Source organism: Falco rusticolus, chromosome 2, assembly GCF_015220075.1.
Source record: "Falco rusticolus isolate bFalRus1 chromosome 2, bFalRus1.pri, whole genome shotgun sequence".
Classification (NCBI taxonomy): domain Eukaryota; kingdom Metazoa; phylum Chordata; class Aves; order Falconiformes; family Falconidae; genus Falco; species Falco rusticolus.
Window position 1 is genome coordinate 74,738,390 of NC_051188.1, and position 18,242 is coordinate 74,756,631.

Sequence of the window (18,242 nt, forward strand, 5' to 3'; positions counted from 1 at the left end):
AATAAAGAGTAACAAGGCTCCTAATTACATACTAGCTCCTCATTTAAGAGTCTTGTGGGATTTGAGATCTCACACTTTAAAGGAATCATACCATTTTACATAGGATTATTAATAAAAAACCCCAATCATACAGGCATCTAAACTCTTAAGAGTCCTGTTTCCTACCTGCATTGCAAACAGATGAAGTATCTTATGACACAGACTAATGCAAATTCCAACTTTTCACACAGGTTTCCCATATCTGTACCCTTACCAACACGTATATTCCTTTAAGAAATACCTATACAAAAAAACCTTACTCTACTCTTGCAAGTACATCCCTTTTCTTGAAACTTGTGCAACATAATGCTTGCCACTAAGAAGCTTGGATAGAAATTCAAAGCAAATAAGCTACTTAAACATGGAATAAATCAATATAGACACACTGACTAAATCTAGAAAGTATATCTGTTCAAAAATTTAAAAAAACACACCCTGTAAAATACATATGGAAATGCAATACGCACAGGAAGTGTAAGCAGGTAAGAGGTGTGTGCGCTTTTTTGCTGCTGTTCAAAAACCAGCTATTTTACTGGCCAAGAAGCCAAAAGTACGTCTACATTTTTTAATGTAGAAAAGAAAGTGAAGCAGACCTTTCATAAAAATTAATTGATTAAAAAATAAGCTTTAACAAAGCACATAGATTAGAAAAATGTAAGTAAAGTAAAGCAAAAATGCAGAGGCACAATTGCTGCAACAGTGATATTCAGCAGCTTGAGGATTCTGCTAGAAAAGTATGACATGAAAAGATAAAAAACCTTCAGGGAAAAAACAAAACCAGCAAAACCCAGGGAACCAGAGAACAGCAACTCATCAATGCCAAAGATCAGCCTGTTCCAAGGAGCAACAGAGGCTGAAGGTTTCCTTGCCTGACTCATATTTGCCTGCCTGTCAAAGGCGCAACATGTGTCTTCTTGGGGGTGGTAAACATATCAATGCTTAGCATGGGAGCTCATTAGTCCTACTAATCTATTACGTGTATTGGCAAAAAAATAATTGTTTTGCACTCTGAACTTGTGTGTATCCTGCTTATAGAGTGTCTCCATGAACAGTAGAAGCTGCCTGAATAAACTGACCCTGAGATGGTAGGTCACGTGATAAAGTGAAAAGAATAAAAAGAATGTCAGCAAATGAGTAAAACCTAGAGATACAGTGCAAACTGACATTGCTCAACAAATTCTCAAGATACTGTTGGAAATAATGAGATTTCTAATTTATGTGGTTCAGGTAGGCAGAAGCTTGTTAAAGTACCGATATATGCATTAAATCAACCACATTATTTAGAACTATAAGCATTTAAAAATGAAGAATGTTTTACTTCAACAAACCTTCCATATCATAGTCTGCAGTAACCTCAGCATCTTCACAAAGCAGAGTGGAACTTGTCGATGAAGGCAGCCCAATGTTAATCTTCTCTAGATTCATCTCATCTTCCAAACTTCTGATCCAATCTGGATTTTTCAAGCTTATGTTTATAACCCTTCCTAGCAGCTGAATTGCCAAAAAGGTATGCAAAAAACAGAAATTGGTAAGAGTAGAAACATCAAAGTTCAGCACTCCAGATTTAAAAAGAAAAAAAATAATTACTGAAAATACCACAAATAAGATTATCAGAATTTCTGGGACTAAATAGTAACAGTAACAGGTCACAAAAATAATTATGTTTTCGCTTCATCTTGGTAATTAAGTACATTTATGTAGTTTGAACTGTTAATTACAACTGTTTTGTACTTTTCTAAAAAAAAAAAAAGTAACCACTTGTCTCACAAGATTTTCCTTTTCAGTTAACACAAAAGCTTCTGGTTTCTTTATTCCAATAGAAACACTATTCTTTGTAAAGAAAAACAGACTTGCTTATAAACTACATTAGTGAAGTTATTTTTGGAGACTGATAAAACTGAAGGCTGCAAACTGACACATGACACTGAGCTCCTATCCTGCATGGACTGTCAGTGAAGCTCTCAGGAGATGCAGGGATCCATCTGCAAACACCTCATTACAGAATCTAAGTCTTAACAGGAACATAGACCAGGAAAAAACTTTAATATGAAAATTAATATTTTTACATTTTACAGAAGTCAATGACAGCTGAAATTTTGACACTTCTAAGTGATTGCAGTACAGGAGTGCTGAATATAAAATAATTGCAGGCCATTAATATAATCTGGTTCATACTACAAACTCAAGGCAAGAACTCTGCTTTTTATATAATTTAAAAAAATAATTTAAAATGTCTCATTTGATGAAGATGCCCCTCAATATGGGATCTTCATTTCTCTAACAGTCCTCCTCCTAAAAATAAGTTGTTTGGTACTTCTCTCAGCTGGCTTTTGAAACTCAACATAATGTTATGTGGCTATCAAAAGTGAAAAAGAAATGATTAAATAAAACAGTCTATACAGAACATGAAAAACTTTTAAGAATTAAAAGCAAAGAAACAAACAAAAACCCTAATCCACCCAAGAGTCTTTAAAAAGTTGGATCTTTTGCTGGTATATGAAAGCTTAGTAATTCTTACATTACCTCAGTACCATTCAAATTCATAACATTCAAAGCAGAGCTTCCTTCCAGAAATGTTACCCACATCTTGTCTTCCACAAACCTGCAAAGTCCATTGGAAACAATAATTAAAATGCTTTATCACAGCTCTTAGATTTTGAAGACTTTTATCATAAAGGTTTTTCAATGTTTCACTTGATTAATTATTTTTTTAAGTTCATTAAAATACATATAATTGGTTAATAAGCTTCAACTGAATGAATCCTTGCAACAAAAAAAAACCAAACCATAAAGCAAAAGAAAACCAGGTAAATATCACACTGCAAAAGCACTGTCCTCTTAAAAATTACGTGACTACAGTTACACATTCAATAGTAATTGTGTAGCTACAGGTTAGATGTTTGTATTCGGTGTCCCATGTTACATTAGGAACATAGTCCCCAGTCCACAGTGTAGTCTTCTGGAAAAAAAACCCCCAAAAATACAACAAAAAAACCCCCCAACAAAATAAGCCCACAAAAATCCCAAACAAGAAACCACACCACTTATAGTTCAATTAACAGCTTAGTGAAAATGCAATATTCAAAGGGATCCTCTCATTGCAGTTCATTTAAAACTACTAACCTAATTTCAGAATACAAAAATTGTATAAAATGACATAAATAACAAATCTTAACTCTGACTGATTTCTAAGTCAGATGATACTATCTCAGAAATAAAGACTATATGCAAAAATTAAGTCTGAAAACTGAGACACATACAGGTATGTAAAACTGATTTTCAACTGTAAAGACATTAAAGTGCAAATCTAAATGTTAAAAATAAAGCAGATCATAACTGCAATGCCTGCTAAGAAGGTAACTTTGTTCAGGAAATAGGTGGGAACAATGAGGAGAAACAGAGATTAGAAGTAAAAAATTTTTTTAACCTTATAAGTATAACTTCACCATAGTTTGCAAATTTTTGAAGAAGATCATCAATCAAGTTATCATCAAAATAGTTTTCTTCCGCTGAAGAACTTCTGATGGAGACCATTACAGTACCATCAGGTGGTCCTTGCATTGCAATCACCTCCTTATAAACTTTTTGTCTCTCTTCTGCTTCAATTTCAAATATGTCAATGTCAATCAGTGCAACCACAGGCCTTGGAAAAAAAATACATGAGAAAAACCTGTAAGCAGATTACCCCAGCAGCAAAAGATGTAACATGAATATTCAATCTTCAGCAATTAGGAAGTAATATACAAAATAAAACTAAAACCTATGATCAGATGTTTTCAACTCTGCTCTTCCGTAGTGCAACAAAGTACCAGGATTCCATGTATAGGGGACATTGCTGTCATCATGAAAACTAGCATTCAGAAGATCGAGGTCTTCAGCTGCATTCATTGAAAACACAAGGGGAAAAACACAGTGATTGCATGAATATGCTTTAAAAAAATAAGCTATTTGTAAAAAGAGAAAAAGCAAAGTAAACCAAAACCAAGTGTTTTACAGAAAAAAACAGAAGTTCCTTTTGCATTACTGAAATATCAGTAACTGGTATCTGATTCTTGATCCTCCTGTTTAGCATCACTGTATTTATTGCAGATGCTATTATAAGCTTTCTGTCTCATACAATGTCAGGGATAGAAGCTCAGAATCACTGACACTGTGAATGTCACTAAATGGACTCTATAAGCCAGTTAAAAGAATATTTTAAACAATTTCAGGAAGCACTCAAACCTGATCGGTCAAAAGGCCATTTTCTTCTTCTCCAAAGGATACGATCTGTCCATGCTGGTGTACGACATTTTTCACTGGTGTCATAGTCATCAGAAAAAAGATCATATTTGTATGTAGGAGCAAAATTTATTTTCCCTTCCAAAAACCCCCTAAAAATCTGTAAGAAACAAAGCAGTTATGTGTCATGCCAGAACAGATGGGAAACAGCTTGAAACTAATCAGGATTCTCTTTTCTAGCAGTGAAAACCTGTATACACATCTTAAAAGTCATTTGATCATATGAATCCTTCTCTAAATTTTACCTGCTGAAAACATTCTACATTTGCTACTAAGACTAAATAGTAACCTAAACAGATTATCATTAAACAGAAGCATGTCAACATTTATATCTTTAAAGCCAGGCTTATAAGCAACCTACTATTCCCTCCAATGTTGTTCAGATCTTGAGGTCATCCAGAACACAGATGCTGTCCGTAGCACTTTAATCAGCTGTTCAGTTAACACAGCTGCTCATGTGTTAGCAAAAGTTGGGGATTAAGGTTTATATTTTCTGTACCTATCTGAACACACAAAAAGCATTGCCCCAAACTGACATAAGATGCCCCACCAATAAACAGGAGCTAAGGAAAAAAAAAAGAAAAAGAAAGAGTCCTTAATACATTCAATATGAACTGAAAGATTAGTGAGATAATATCACAATTTATTCTCAAGCAAATAGGAAAACAGAATGAATGAGAACAATAATGTGAAATCATCTGCCAAGAGTACGTATGTTACTTAGAGATACAGTGCCAACTGAAAGGAATCAAAAAACCCGTTAGGTACTTTGCAACATAAATAGATAGAGCAAACTGACACAAGACCCTAGAAGGTCAGGGGTTTTCCTCACTCCTTAACTGTTTAAATTAGATATATGCTAAAGGCCTTTATAGTTAACCAGCTCCGCTCTTGAGTTTAATACTCTATGGGCAGTTTTACTTCACATCAGAGATCTGTAAACTAACTTAGATCTTACAGTCAAGTCTGCATCAAATGTCAGGGTAGCCTGCTTTTCTTGTTGGAAAAATAAATTACAATTTAGTCAATCTAAAATCAATGTTAAGAGATCAATGTCAGAATGTCAAAAGATCCACAACTTCTGAGGCAATTTATTAGTTTATTTGCCTTTGGTAATTATTTCTTAACCTACTTTTATGAAGAAAGTTGCTACGTAAATGCCCTTCCTGAACAGCAGATACACCAGTTAACAACCATGGAGCTACCCTCTGCAGCCAGCTGACACCCTGTGCCACCCAGCCAGCCACTTTCAAATAACAGAATATTACCCCCAACAGTGTAATACTACTCCTCCTCCTTCTCCCCAGTGAGGAGGCTATCTTGAGTCTTTTACATATTCCGGTACTTTCCATAGATCTTTCCAGCTTTATAAATGCCGTAAGCATCTCCCAAACCTCTACACCTCTCTTGTTTTTTATTAAATTAACAGACAACGATGCTCCCTGCCCATCTGAATGTATGCCTCTTTTTCTCTAGGAACTGGGCTATAAAAAGAAATAATTAAAAATTATTGAGCTTTTTTCCTCCTGTTCTGGTGCACAAGACACCAACACAAATGGAAGAGAACTCTAATTCAGAAAAAGCACTCTTTATGATCAAAATGCTGGCAGACAGACAAAACTAACAAGAGTATTATCTCTCATTTTACCATATACAGCATTCCCACATAAAGCTGGAAAGAAAGAATACACACTTTCACACAAAATTTGATTCATTACAAATATTCCTTTAATTGCTACCTGCTGCCTCCCAAGAAACCCTAGAATTCTAAAATCTGAAACTTTCTTCAGGCTTTGTTATTCCATGCTCTTTTTCTTTGTAAGCAAAAAGACTGCCACTTGGACTATTGCTTTTTCCTACAGAATGACAGTAACAGCATTAGACCTGTTACTGCAGCAATTTAAAGTAAACAGTAACATTACTAAAAGAACTTTTATAAATATGTTTTAAATGGTTTTACCTGATAAAAAGAAAAATATTGTAAGAAGTAAACTCCAACACAAAGTTCTGAAAAGATGATACAGTGTCCTTTTTTTTTTTTCTTTCAGGAGAGAAAGAAAAACCTCACTCCTACAGCTAGTCGCTGTATTTCTAGCACTGCCTCTTCAAGACTGTTACTACAAATACGTTAATAAATGTTGCTATGTCCCACCCTTCCATACCACTGCCTGGACAAAAGTGAGAAGTAAAACATGCCGAGGATATGGATTTACAGAAGTGCCACAGAAAACTGCTAAAGCTAAAAATAAAAATATTCTTAAGTGTGCTAACACTTTTAAGATACCTGTCCAGAATTTTTCTGATTGATAAGCTGGTCTCCTGCTATAAGGGGATCCCAGTTCTGTTGTCGTATTAGCTCCTTAACCTCCTCATTTGGAATATCGATTCGATAATTAAAGTCACCACACCAAAAGATATAATCATGGGAAAAGAGCATCCTTCCCTGTAAAACAGAAGCACACAATTAAGTTAAAAACCAAGTGACAAATTTATTACTTCCAGGTGCAGGAGTTCAGTTATTAACTGTAAAACAGACATAATGTCTAGCTGATGAGGATAATTGAAATACACGTTAGTATTTAGTGTTCGTATGGTTGGAACAACATAGCCAAATGTATGGTATTCACACATACAGAATATGAAAGAAGTAACATTTCTTACATAGTTAGCATTTCTAAAGAATCATCAATCATCTGAATTGGATTCTAAAATTCTTTATCTTTCTACTCCTGTTTTAGAAGTCTGCTCTAAGGTGATGACTGCTACTTGTGTCACAAAAAGGTTACAAAGGAGAACAAAACACTACCCTGGGATCTTGTGGTACAATACCCTGACAAACTGCAAATCAAGGCCTTTATTATTCAGATTTAACTGAAGACTTTTCAATTATGTACAATTTTCATAGCTAGGAAGAGACAGAAGGGCTCTGTTAGTTTAAACAAAGCCTAGAGTTTAAATAAGAACTTCTACTTCCCTCTTGGTTTTGATTTTTCCATTGCCCTTAAGTAAATCAAAGCAGATTAAACCAGCATCATTTAGGAAACTCTTTCTAAGGACCATAAGAATATAGTACTGTCAAGAAAAAATGAAACATGACCATATGGACAAATGTAGAAATTAAAAAACCCTGTAAAATAAGATGTCAGACTCCTGCCCAGGGCCATAGAAACTAACTAAGGACAGTTTGACTACTGTCAAAATTTAAGTCTCAAGGAAGCATTTTGTCGCACTGATAAAATTATCAAGTATTTACTCAGTGTTGATTCTTTATGAGATTCTGGTACAAAACTGTAGAATCCAGCCTGACAAAAATGGGTTAGCAAAAATCATTCTCGTGTACTGAAAATAGTGCTGTTTCGCATAGATTTTTTGCTTGTAGTTGTTGAACTCCGATGCCTACAAAAGTTGTACTGCATGTCAGGAATCTGTAAGGTCTCTTTCCTATGCTAATCCTTGATGCCTAATGCAAGTGAATTCATGCTTCACCATCTCTATCAGTCATTGCACCGGAAAGGTCTATTCTTTCTGAAGTCATCTATTTTAATAAAACTTGTGGGAACTTAAATTATCTCTGAGACCTCTAACCCAAGGAAATTTGATTTCCACAGGAATCTGTGGATGGGAAAAAATAAATAGAGCTTTTGGATGACACTGCTGGAGGTCAAAGGGTTTAACTTCTCATTCATTATGGAATTTGAACAGTGTTGCTTACCATTGGAAAACTGAGCTTGCGAGCTATTTCTATGAAGTCTTCATTTCTCTCTTTAACTTGTGATTGTCCTGCAGCAAAATGACTGCAGACAAAGCAAAGACTGGATGTATGAAACAACATCCGAATTGCTACTGCACCTTTATTACCAGTGGCTCCTCCCATGCCAGTCTTTACGGTATCAACAGCAACATCCCTAAAAGAGTTAATCAAGTATTAAACCTAAAATACAATGACACAGAAAATAACAGCTTTAAATATGTCTGAGTATGACATTATTTTGGTAAGAGAACATTTTCACATTGTTTTTTTCAGCAGCAAGGCCATTGGGCTACTTTTAAAAAAATGTCAACAGCTATTGAGCAGGTAACAACCTAATACTTCAGCTTTTCAAGCTTTCTTGGCAACTGATGAGGCATTTAAATACTAAGGTAAAAAGAGTTCAAGCAACTAGCTCCCCAGAAGATTTAACAGCTATTTAGAGCCCCATATGCTACTTAGTACACTAGTATGTTTGCTTGCAATACAAAGCAAACTGAAGGTGACCCAACCCAGGCACAGCTGTGTGTTCACTGACCTGATAAAAGGAGCATGCTGGGGCCTGATGAACACAAAAAGGCAGACGCCCACCAGTTGCTCAGAAGCCAGCAGCACATACTTGTAATCTCTTGATATAGTCTTCTGTAGTTCAGCAGCCCAGAGCTTCTGATTGGTTGTGCTAGCAGTGAGATTAAAAATGCCAGTTGTAAACTAAATCAAATTAAGCAGGTATCTAAACTGTTGATTAGTTGAATAAAGTTTGTACAATAACCTTAACTCAACTTTGGGGTAGCAAGCCAAAGCCAAGCTGTGAATGGTGCTCAAATGCCTCCTAGCAGAGACACAGGCTATAGACTGTCACGACATCACATTTCAAATTCAGCCTCACAAAACTCCTGCCTCGCTTTTCTCAACACCACAGACTGTGTTAGAAGCCAGGGTTATCTTTCCTGTATTTCTGAAGCTAGGCTAGAGGAGCAAAACTTGAGAATCTTTCCACAGAGTTACTTCCTAGCCTAGAGCTCAGTCAATACTGGAAAACAGAGATGTCCACAGTCTTAGATCAAGAAGAAACTTCCTTAGAGACCTAACAGAACATGGTTTTCAGAGCTAGCATTGGGTGTAAATGAAAAATATCAGACCTAGGAACAGCATTAGCTAGACACAGTTTGAAATTAGGGGATGACAAACTGTCACTTTGTCCTCAAGACAACATCCTGTGCAAAGGCCAACAGTGTTACTGGCTTTAGATACTTTTTCCAATGAGTTAAAGCTTGCTGAACACCAGAAAACATGCAAAACAAGCAGACAAAACAATGGACAAAGTGAATACGACCCTAGGACCAGACATAGAGACTTCATCACTGGTACCACCCACCACTAGTAAAAATGTATTTTCATAACCCACTCTGCTAGGGGTGAAAAATCTGAACTCCACAATAATATATATACATGTAATACATAGAATGACAACAAAAACTGACAGTATGGGAGCAAGTCTTGCTTTATACAGATCAAAATCTGATGCAAGACACTATATAAAGGCATAACAACAATACATGCTTTTGGAAGGAATTTCACAGGCGTCGCTGTTCCCAGCAGTAGGAAGGCACAGAGACTGCAGAACACTACAAGCATTAGAGGTAAATTTCTTCACAGTGTTAAATGAGGTAAAAAGTTGAGGGGCTACTGGAGGCGCAATCCAAAATATGGTCAAGTACTGACTGTTTTCATCATTGAGATTATATTAAATGTGATCTAAATGATCACAGCTTTGCTAGGGAAAGCTGAGATGAAGTCTGCAATCCTGGCACAGAAACTGGCAGAGAGAACTCGAATAGTCAAAAATTAATCCAGACTAATCCCAACCACTACAAAACAGCAGAAAATGTAAATAGCATTTTACTCAAAAAAATGTGATTAGCAACCAACCTAGTACTGTGTAGATAGTATCACCTACCTGGCATTCACAATGTTTCCTGCATTTAACTCCACCATTTCTTCAAATCCAATGGCAAATATGTCTACAGGCTTGCTTTTGCGATCTGCATTTAAAGGTTAAAAAGCTGTTAGTCATTCATAAAGAATTTAAGAACCAAAACCTCACATATCTATTTTAATGTTTATGGTCTAATTATGAAAATCAGCAGAACAAATTGACAGAACACAAACCTTACCTTGGAACTCATGAATACCAGCTAACTTCGGTGCATCTAGAAGCCAGTCAGTGAGGGTCTGATTTCTAAAGGCAATACTTCGAAACTGCTTCCCTCCGTTGACATTCCACGTCCCAACGCAGACTCTAATTTTTTTCGGTTTTGCATACTTATAAAAGTTTTCACACATACTCTTTAGCACTTTTACAGATGCTGCAAAAACATTTGAAAAGACATTATTTTTATACAGAATGTTTCTTTAGAAAATCTGGCAATGAGATCTTTCCCTTAACAAAATGGCAGCAAATCCATGCACAGACATACAGAAAGTTAAACTGTGAAAGCAAGATGAATGCAGCTTTTCACAAGGGAAGTTACATTTGCAGATATATTACTTGTCTGGGTAGGATACTGACTGAATGAAAGACAGTAGTAATTTGTTTAAATGCATATATATATATATATATAAAAGAAACATAATTTCTATGTTTTAGAAATACCTGTCAGTCTTTCACCCTACCTGTGACTCTCTACAGAAACCATTACTTTTCATACATGCCAACATGGGTATCTACCTCGTTTTCACAGATTACATACATGAAATTCAATCTCCATTACAAAAAAACCCTTAGAGATATGTTAATTTCTAGAAGTGTAAGAACAACTGTTAGACTACTAAAACAGATTTAAGGTACATAATTTTATCATTTTAAAGTATGCCTATTTAAACCACAAATCTGAATTATTTTTTAGGTCAGCAGAATTCCTAAAATTCTGCTTTAGTGAGGAAAGTAGGCTAGGATTCAAAACAATTAAACTAATTTCTCTTTCACACCAGTTTTTCTCTGTGCCTTGTTTCTATCTGCCAGATGGGAGAGAGAGGAATGACCCATCTGTAAAGGGCATTGTGAGAAACCAGCAAACAAAAAAGATTATTCAATAGTCAGACACTAGAGTTACAGAGATTTTATAAGTCCCTTCGTAAATCAGCTGCATAATAACTCACACAGATACATTTCCTAATGCAAATGAACAGATATGAATGTTTTCTAAAATTATGCTCCTTTTTTTCTTCAATGTCAGTGGAATAAAAAACGCATCAGGTGTAAACAGTATTGTTTACATTTTACTTTACCTAAGTAATATTAATTTACCTATTTGGAATAGTCATCGTTATGAGAGCCAGTGAGAATCTTATAAACAACATTAGATGGAATTCTTCCCTTCACTGTGTGCTGTTCTGCAAAATGGTCAGCTACTGGGCACAGTATTTCCATTCATATCCCCAAAATGGGACAATTAGTGAGATGATTGGTCTTTTTAGTTATTCTTTTTAAGTTTACCACCTTTAACATGCTACAGAATCTTGGCTACTCGATTAAAGCAAAAATCAGGTAATCTCCAACTCTCTTGGTTTTGCAACAAGCTGGAAACAATAGAAAGAAAATAATACATTGTATTTATTGTTTGTGAACTCTTTCATTGTGAACAAATCATATATTCATATATGGGGTAATCATACAGAAGACAACAAACTGACCAGTGTCTCCTTGGGGAAATCATGCTTGGGATCATTGAATTATTACCTAATTAACTCCTGACACTGTCATGAACCTCTAATGTGAAAAATCTTACCAGGATAGAACTTTAGAAGTGAACTGACAACATGCTTATTACAAACCAGAAATTCATATCTTAAAACTAGCAAGCTTTCTAAATTGTAGAATGACTCTTTTTTTCTACATTAGAATAAAAATAAATAAAAGATGAAGCTTTCATCTGTTTTCCAAAATACTGAGTGGGCAAATTGTTTTTCAGAGCCCCTGAGCCTCCTGCATACATTTTTCTCCTACACATTTCTAGCTATTTACCTTTTCAACAAAGTTGTATCACTCTCTCTACAATGTTAAAAATCCAATCCATTACGTTTTCTGTTATTTTGCAGCAAAAATACTTTTAAGTGCTGTTCATACTAGGCAGGCGATGTTTAGAAATCAGTTCTACAAAGGGAGTATTAATTTAGAATTCTTGGTGGGATATTCTGTGCAACTGAACCGGACTGAACTATTTTACTACACATCCAAATTACTGCAGATACGTTTCAATATATGCAATTTGTATCCAGATGAAACCCACAGTGAAACGTCACATCAGTAAGTTAAAAAATAGTTGACATGTATGACTCTTCATGAGTTATAAACTAGGCTGCTATAGTATAGATGGTAACACCATAAATGACAATGTGACGGTTTATACTGATAAACAGTTTTTAACACTGACAAAATGCCAATGAATCAGTTAATTTCAGGTGTGTATTACCTGTGACTCAGATCTCATTATTTAAGTAGATACAGTAAAACACTAATAGAAAAAGTGAAGCTGAGAAGAATGTAAAGGCGACAAACATTTAACGTTCAAAAATACAGAATATGGTTTAAGTGGTTTTCTAAGGAGGGGGGGGAAGGCAAAAAAAAAAAAAAAAAGCTCTAAACACTTCAGATGTATTTGAACAACAATCTAGCCAACAACAAATCCTCATGCTTTCTTCCAAGGATCCTCCCTGTCAATCTTCAGTACCCAGGGCTAGCAGCTATGACCCAAGCACACAGGTTCAGGGGATACCGTGCACAACTTCACTATTCTCTTAAAATAGCAGATTTGCCTGAACAATTATTAAGAGCTTCCTTGCTTCTTTCCCTCCTCTTCTCCCTTCATATTCCTGGGTATTAAGCATATACTTTTCTCCTCTCACCCAGAAACTAAGCAATCTGATCTGGTTTCAGTGAACCTACTTCCAAGAGGTAGCACAATAAACCCTATCAAGGCAATAGCTCAGAAACAGCTGATTAAATTTTCTCAACACATACTAAAATCTGAACATATGAGCACTAGGAATATTTTATTTTAAATAATAGTTTCTGGGAACAATGAAATGATGAAGTGTGGCCCAGCTGACAAGTACTCGCAGCCCTCCCTTAAAAATATGGAATATGTGTATATCACATCTCCCCAAATGGAGCAGCTTAATGTAAACAACTTAAATTACAACACAAAGGATTTCCACTAAGAATTAGAAAAGTCTGAAAACAAAGCTCAAAGGCATTATATTGCTTATGTTGTTAACTTACAATGGTAACAACCAGGAGTTTTCAGAAGCTTCTTAAATTGAAGATACCTTTTATCTCCTTTTTCTTTATCTGGCTCATCCCTACACATTCTTATTATTACTTATCACTTTTTCATGTTCACAGTGTTGCTGAATCCTCTGAAGCCAATCTCTCTTATTTTAAACCCAACATCACAAACATTGGACAAGATATTACTGAAGTGTCTCAAAGTAGAAGATTAGGAGTTAACTACGAAATTCCCTCTTTGAGCCTTCTCTTCACTTAAAAGAGTTTTTAAAGACTTTTACCTAAATAGATGCTCTAATACTTTCATTTTGTGTCACGTGCAGAGGTAACCATATCTCAGTGGTTTTGACTGTACTTTTGCTCCACAAAACACAAGTGTCAACATGTTATTTCAGACCATTCCAGTACAACGTTAATCTTTGCTGGGAGATACTACAAAATCAGTCTGTCCCATGCAAGAACACAAGCAAGTAGAGCTTCTAATAGCAAATAAGATGAAGTTACAAATCATGCTGAAGAATTTTACCTCTTACCCAAAACAAAAACACAGAAGCTCCCAAACAAGAAAAAAAAGCAAATTCCTCTACAAGCTAGAATAAAGCATTTGCAAAAATAAAATCCAAAGAATTGACTGTCTCTTTTTGTAACTCACAGCCAAGCACAACTGAAACATTTTTCACCCCTTGTATTTTCACTTCTCTCATACTGAAGAGTTTTTCTTGGATTAAGGGATTTTGGGGCACAGGAATGCCAGATCCAAACACTACTAGGAAAATGAGCCCACAACCAAATATTATGCAAATAGGCACAAAAAAAAAAAAAGCCAGAGAAGCACAAGAGCTGCTCAGATATTTACAGCTTAATTTACTATACTATACCTGATTGTAATGATTGCTCTGAAACTACGGATGCAGTAAGAAGGAAACAAGAAAAAAATTAGTCAAATAAGTAATTGTTTTTTAAAATCTTCCATTTCTGTTCCAAAAATATGTGAGAGAACATGCTGTGATATACAATTTATATACACATAGACACCTGCATCAGTGAAAGGACATCTTTTATGCTGCAAAATCTAAAAAGTTCCACAACAGTATTACCAAATTCTCTTTCCTTGCTTAATTAATAATGGATAATAAAAATGAAGTCTCTCTGGTTAATGCACCACCTAGCAGACAACATGAAGACATTATGTTCAGTAAAGAGGCATTAATGTTCCTCAGCTGACAGAAGCTGCAAATGTTGAAAGGACAGCTTGCATTCACAGAGAAAGTGAAAAGAAATAAAAATGACTTTCAACTACTTTTGAGGCAAGGCCAATTAAGCAGGTTTCAGATACAGGAAAAGGTACAATAATATGAAAACCTGTGGTAAAGAAATAAGAGGAAAACAGCCTTTCAGGTTACACATTGGAAATACATAAATACCCACAAGATGAAGACTACAATTGGGCAATAATTTTTTTTCTCATGTCACAGATTTGCACTGAAGTTTTGACACATTTTTCTCACTCTAGGTTGAGAAGTGTCGAGAAGAAAGGGGGGGGGGGGGGGAAGAAAAGTGAAAATTAAGAATGTTGTTAATCCCTGAAACCAGGAACAACCCACCATTTAGGACACTCTTACCTGGCACCTTGGAAAGAAAGACTCAAATCTAAACTCCTTTGCCCAGGAATTAGCCCCTCTATTTTTTGTATCTCAGGAGAGTAATCACAGCCCTACACCTGGCCCACTTACTATTTCCCTGCCCATCAAGTCTGCAGAAGGATGGGACATGACTGTAGTCCTGGGGATCATGTAGGCTACACCTCTGTCTGGGGATACAGGCTGCTGTGGTTCAACTCCTTGTTCTGATTAGGTGAACGACCTTCCTGTACCCAGACCACCCAAGCCCCACACGGCTATGCTGCCTACGCAGAGTTTCTCACTGAAATCTCTCTGATTCTGAAGTAGAATTTCACCCACAAAGCCTGACAAGCTTTTGTGGTGCAGACATTCCTGGGAAAGACGACTTCTCACAAAAAGACATTCTGTGATGGAAAATAATTCATCAGGAATTTTCTGATAGCTCCTGTTACCTTAAATATTCTTCCATTACCCATACCCCTTTTGTTCCTCAGTACCTTAGAAACCAAAATTAAGATAAATACCAGCGTTCTTAGGACTATGAAAAGAATAAATGCTTTCTATCTAGTTTAACACTATGGTGAGAATTTCTTCACTGACACAATGGATCAAATTAAGACATTTAAAAAACAATAAAACACCCTAGTATTTTAATAAATCAGGATTTTTCCCCCAAATTCAGCAGGTAATTGTTATGATTAACACTTGCTATAAATGGATTTTAAGAACTGAACAGAACATATCTAACATGCATCTACAGTAAAGTTCAGACAAACATGCTCCACAAATATTTACCTATTATACCACCCGACATCAACAAAATACAAACAACAAATTACTGCAAGCATGTTAGTTTGGTAATATTAGTAAAGCAGAAGTAACTTTCATCTTTTAATATCCAACAGAACATAAATAGCATTTATACTTTCCAATATTGCTTTGAAAACAGACTCCATACAGCTTTTTTACACCAAATAGTTATCAGACAGATTAAAATCCTGAAAGACACATACCGCGTAAACTGCTGGTGGTTAAGAGAGCCCGTGCTTTATCTGCTAAATCACTATTTAGGGTATTTCCCAATAACAAAACATCAATGGCCTCCTGCTTGGAGCTATCAAAAAAGTTATTTTGAATCGTTCTGGTCACAGAACGAGCACCATCCTTCAGCTTTCCAGCCTGTTAGGGAGGAACATGTATAAAATATTTTATGTTGGACACTGCTCACAATAACATTGGCAATATTCAGTAACATATTTGTAAACTTCATTAATGATTTTAAAATCTAAGGCAATTCCCTTCTTAAAGTATTGAATAAAGTCTTCTGAGCCTACTGTGTGCTTCCCCCCCTCCAAATGCTAAACACCAGAGTAATACTTTCAAGGCATATCTAACAAGCAGATAATTCCAGTTTAAATTATTTAAGCAAAATACTGCAGGGAGGGGAATGTTATTTTTTTCCCTAAACACTTGGTTTTCAAAATCAAATTGATATAGTGCCATGTTTAGACCATGATACAAGATTTTGGGCTTTTCCCCAAATAGTGAGAGATGAGCAAGCACTTAAGTCCAAATGCCATGATACATGAATATGTATGTATATACACCTATGAGCATATTAGTTCAGAATTCACATTCTGAAATATCAGTGTTAAAAAAAGAGAGAGCTTCAGCTTACTAAGACCCCTTAACTTTTTAAAATAACGTGCAAGTCTCATGCAGTATCCCAGAAGGAACATACACACCCATCTATAGCTACATACATAGGAAGACAGTCGCTGCTCACATCACACACGTGGCATGACTGGAACACTGCTCCAAAAGAACAGTGTCCAACTACCTGAACTAAACAAGTTTAACTAAATTTAAACAAGAATCTTCAAGAGATGTACTGCTACTAGATATTCTCTGTGGTTCAGACATCTAGAGGATGATGTAATCAACATGCCATGCAGTCTCATATTTGACTCAAAAAACAGCAGTGTTATTTATTCTGTGTACACAGCACCGACAATGACAGGCACAAAGACATTTCTTGATTACATGGTTTATTGTGCCTTATGCATCTAAGTGTATTTTGCCTGTGAGGTGTGTGTGAACACATGCTATTGCACGTATATGAAATATAGACCGTACTCCATCCGGGATGCTGCATGGTATTATATTATTATTAAAAATACTCCAAGTTTGCAGCTGGCATTGTTCATGAAGGTCTCTTAAATGCGTAAGAAAAAAAGACAAAAGCTTAAGAAAACTAAAAAGCTAACCCATCATTTAGTTCTATGAATCGTACTAGACAACAAGAAAGAAACTACTCTCTTGTCAAGATAAGGAGTAGTAAATTGGCACCATGATTTTTGGAAGACAACGTGGATGAGGTGTTGGGGAGCATACTATTGCAACAGGAGTTTAATAGGATGCTGCTCCCTTTCTGTCAGACAATGTATAATTTATGACATGATCCAAAAAGCACACTCACCATTCACATACCAGGCAAATAATTGAAAGGAACCCAGAGAAAGCAAAAGAAAGAGTAGGTAAGGAGTTAGATGTAATGAGTATTATAATACTTTAAAAAGGACTCTTTTTCAGTACAGAAATGCATATTAACACATTTAAGGTTAAAATATTTTTTCTCCTATCCTAAATTTCTACATTTTTACTTCTAAGTACTCTTGGACTTTGAAGAATCAAACTGACGAGCAAGAAATAGCAGAATTTCAAACATCAAACTTTTAATTTGAGAAATGAGAATAAAACAATGTAAAAACTGTATTTTAAAACATATTATAGAGTACTCAAGAACATAAGGAGTAGTGACCTGGCCAGGGTTCAGTGAAACAATGGCCAGTACTGTATGGCTTTGCAAGTATTGAAGATCGTCTTCAAATAGATGGACTTCCATCAGGGATGCTGTGTTTGTTTTATGAGGTGTGGTACTCATTAACAGTTGTACCAGGGCAGGGATCCTATGTTATTACGAAGACAGCAGAGTAAATGTACTCTGTGTTTTAAACATTAAAAATGGAAGTGTAAATACAGTAAACGCATTTCACCAAGTAAAAAATTTAAGCAGCCAAACTAATAGCAGAAAACTATTATTTTAGGAAAAGAAACACGTAAGGTTCAGGAGAAGGGGAAACACCCCATAAAATACTTACTGTAGTTTTCCTGACAGTCTGGGTGACATTTTTGTAAGAAAATAAAACTAAACATCTTTAACCAAACTTGATTCTATGCTAAAATACAAACAGTTCCCAAA

The 18,242-nt window shown here is 35.6% G+C and overlaps 1 protein-coding gene across 11 annotated transcripts in view; it reads right to left on the reverse strand.

The window, feature by feature from the left end:
* The window catches only part of SYNJ1 (synaptojanin 1), a 69,303-nt gene that overhangs the window by 22,264 nt on the left and 28,797 nt on the right, over window positions 1-18,242 (reverse strand). For 7 of the 11 annotated variants that reach the window (XM_037376352.1, XM_037376351.1, XM_037376350.1 and 4 more), the window contains exons 12-23: window positions 15,994-16,159; window positions 14,237-14,260; window positions 10,246-10,437; window positions 10,029-10,113; window positions 8,607-8,747; window positions 8,033-8,225; window positions 6,605-6,763; window positions 4,264-4,420; window positions 3,800-3,917; window positions 3,467-3,682; window positions 2,563-2,641; window positions 1,368-1,530 (exon numbers count right to left, since the gene is read on the reverse strand). In XM_037376352.1, coding sequence (XP_037232249.1) covers window positions 1,368-1,530; window positions 2,563-2,641; window positions 3,467-3,682; window positions 3,800-3,917; window positions 4,264-4,420; window positions 6,605-6,763; window positions 8,033-8,225; window positions 8,607-8,747; window positions 10,029-10,113; window positions 10,246-10,437; window positions 14,237-14,260; window positions 15,994-16,159 — 1,693 coding nt within the window. The remainder of the gene's footprint in view (window positions 1-1,367; window positions 1,531-2,562; window positions 2,642-3,466; window positions 3,683-3,799; window positions 3,918-4,263; window positions 4,421-6,604; window positions 6,764-8,032; window positions 8,226-8,606; window positions 8,748-10,028; window positions 10,114-10,245; window positions 10,438-14,236; window positions 14,261-15,993; window positions 16,160-18,242) is intronic. The other 4 variants (XM_037376357.1, XM_037376359.1, XM_037376358.1 and 1 more) reach the window with 2 other exon arrangements.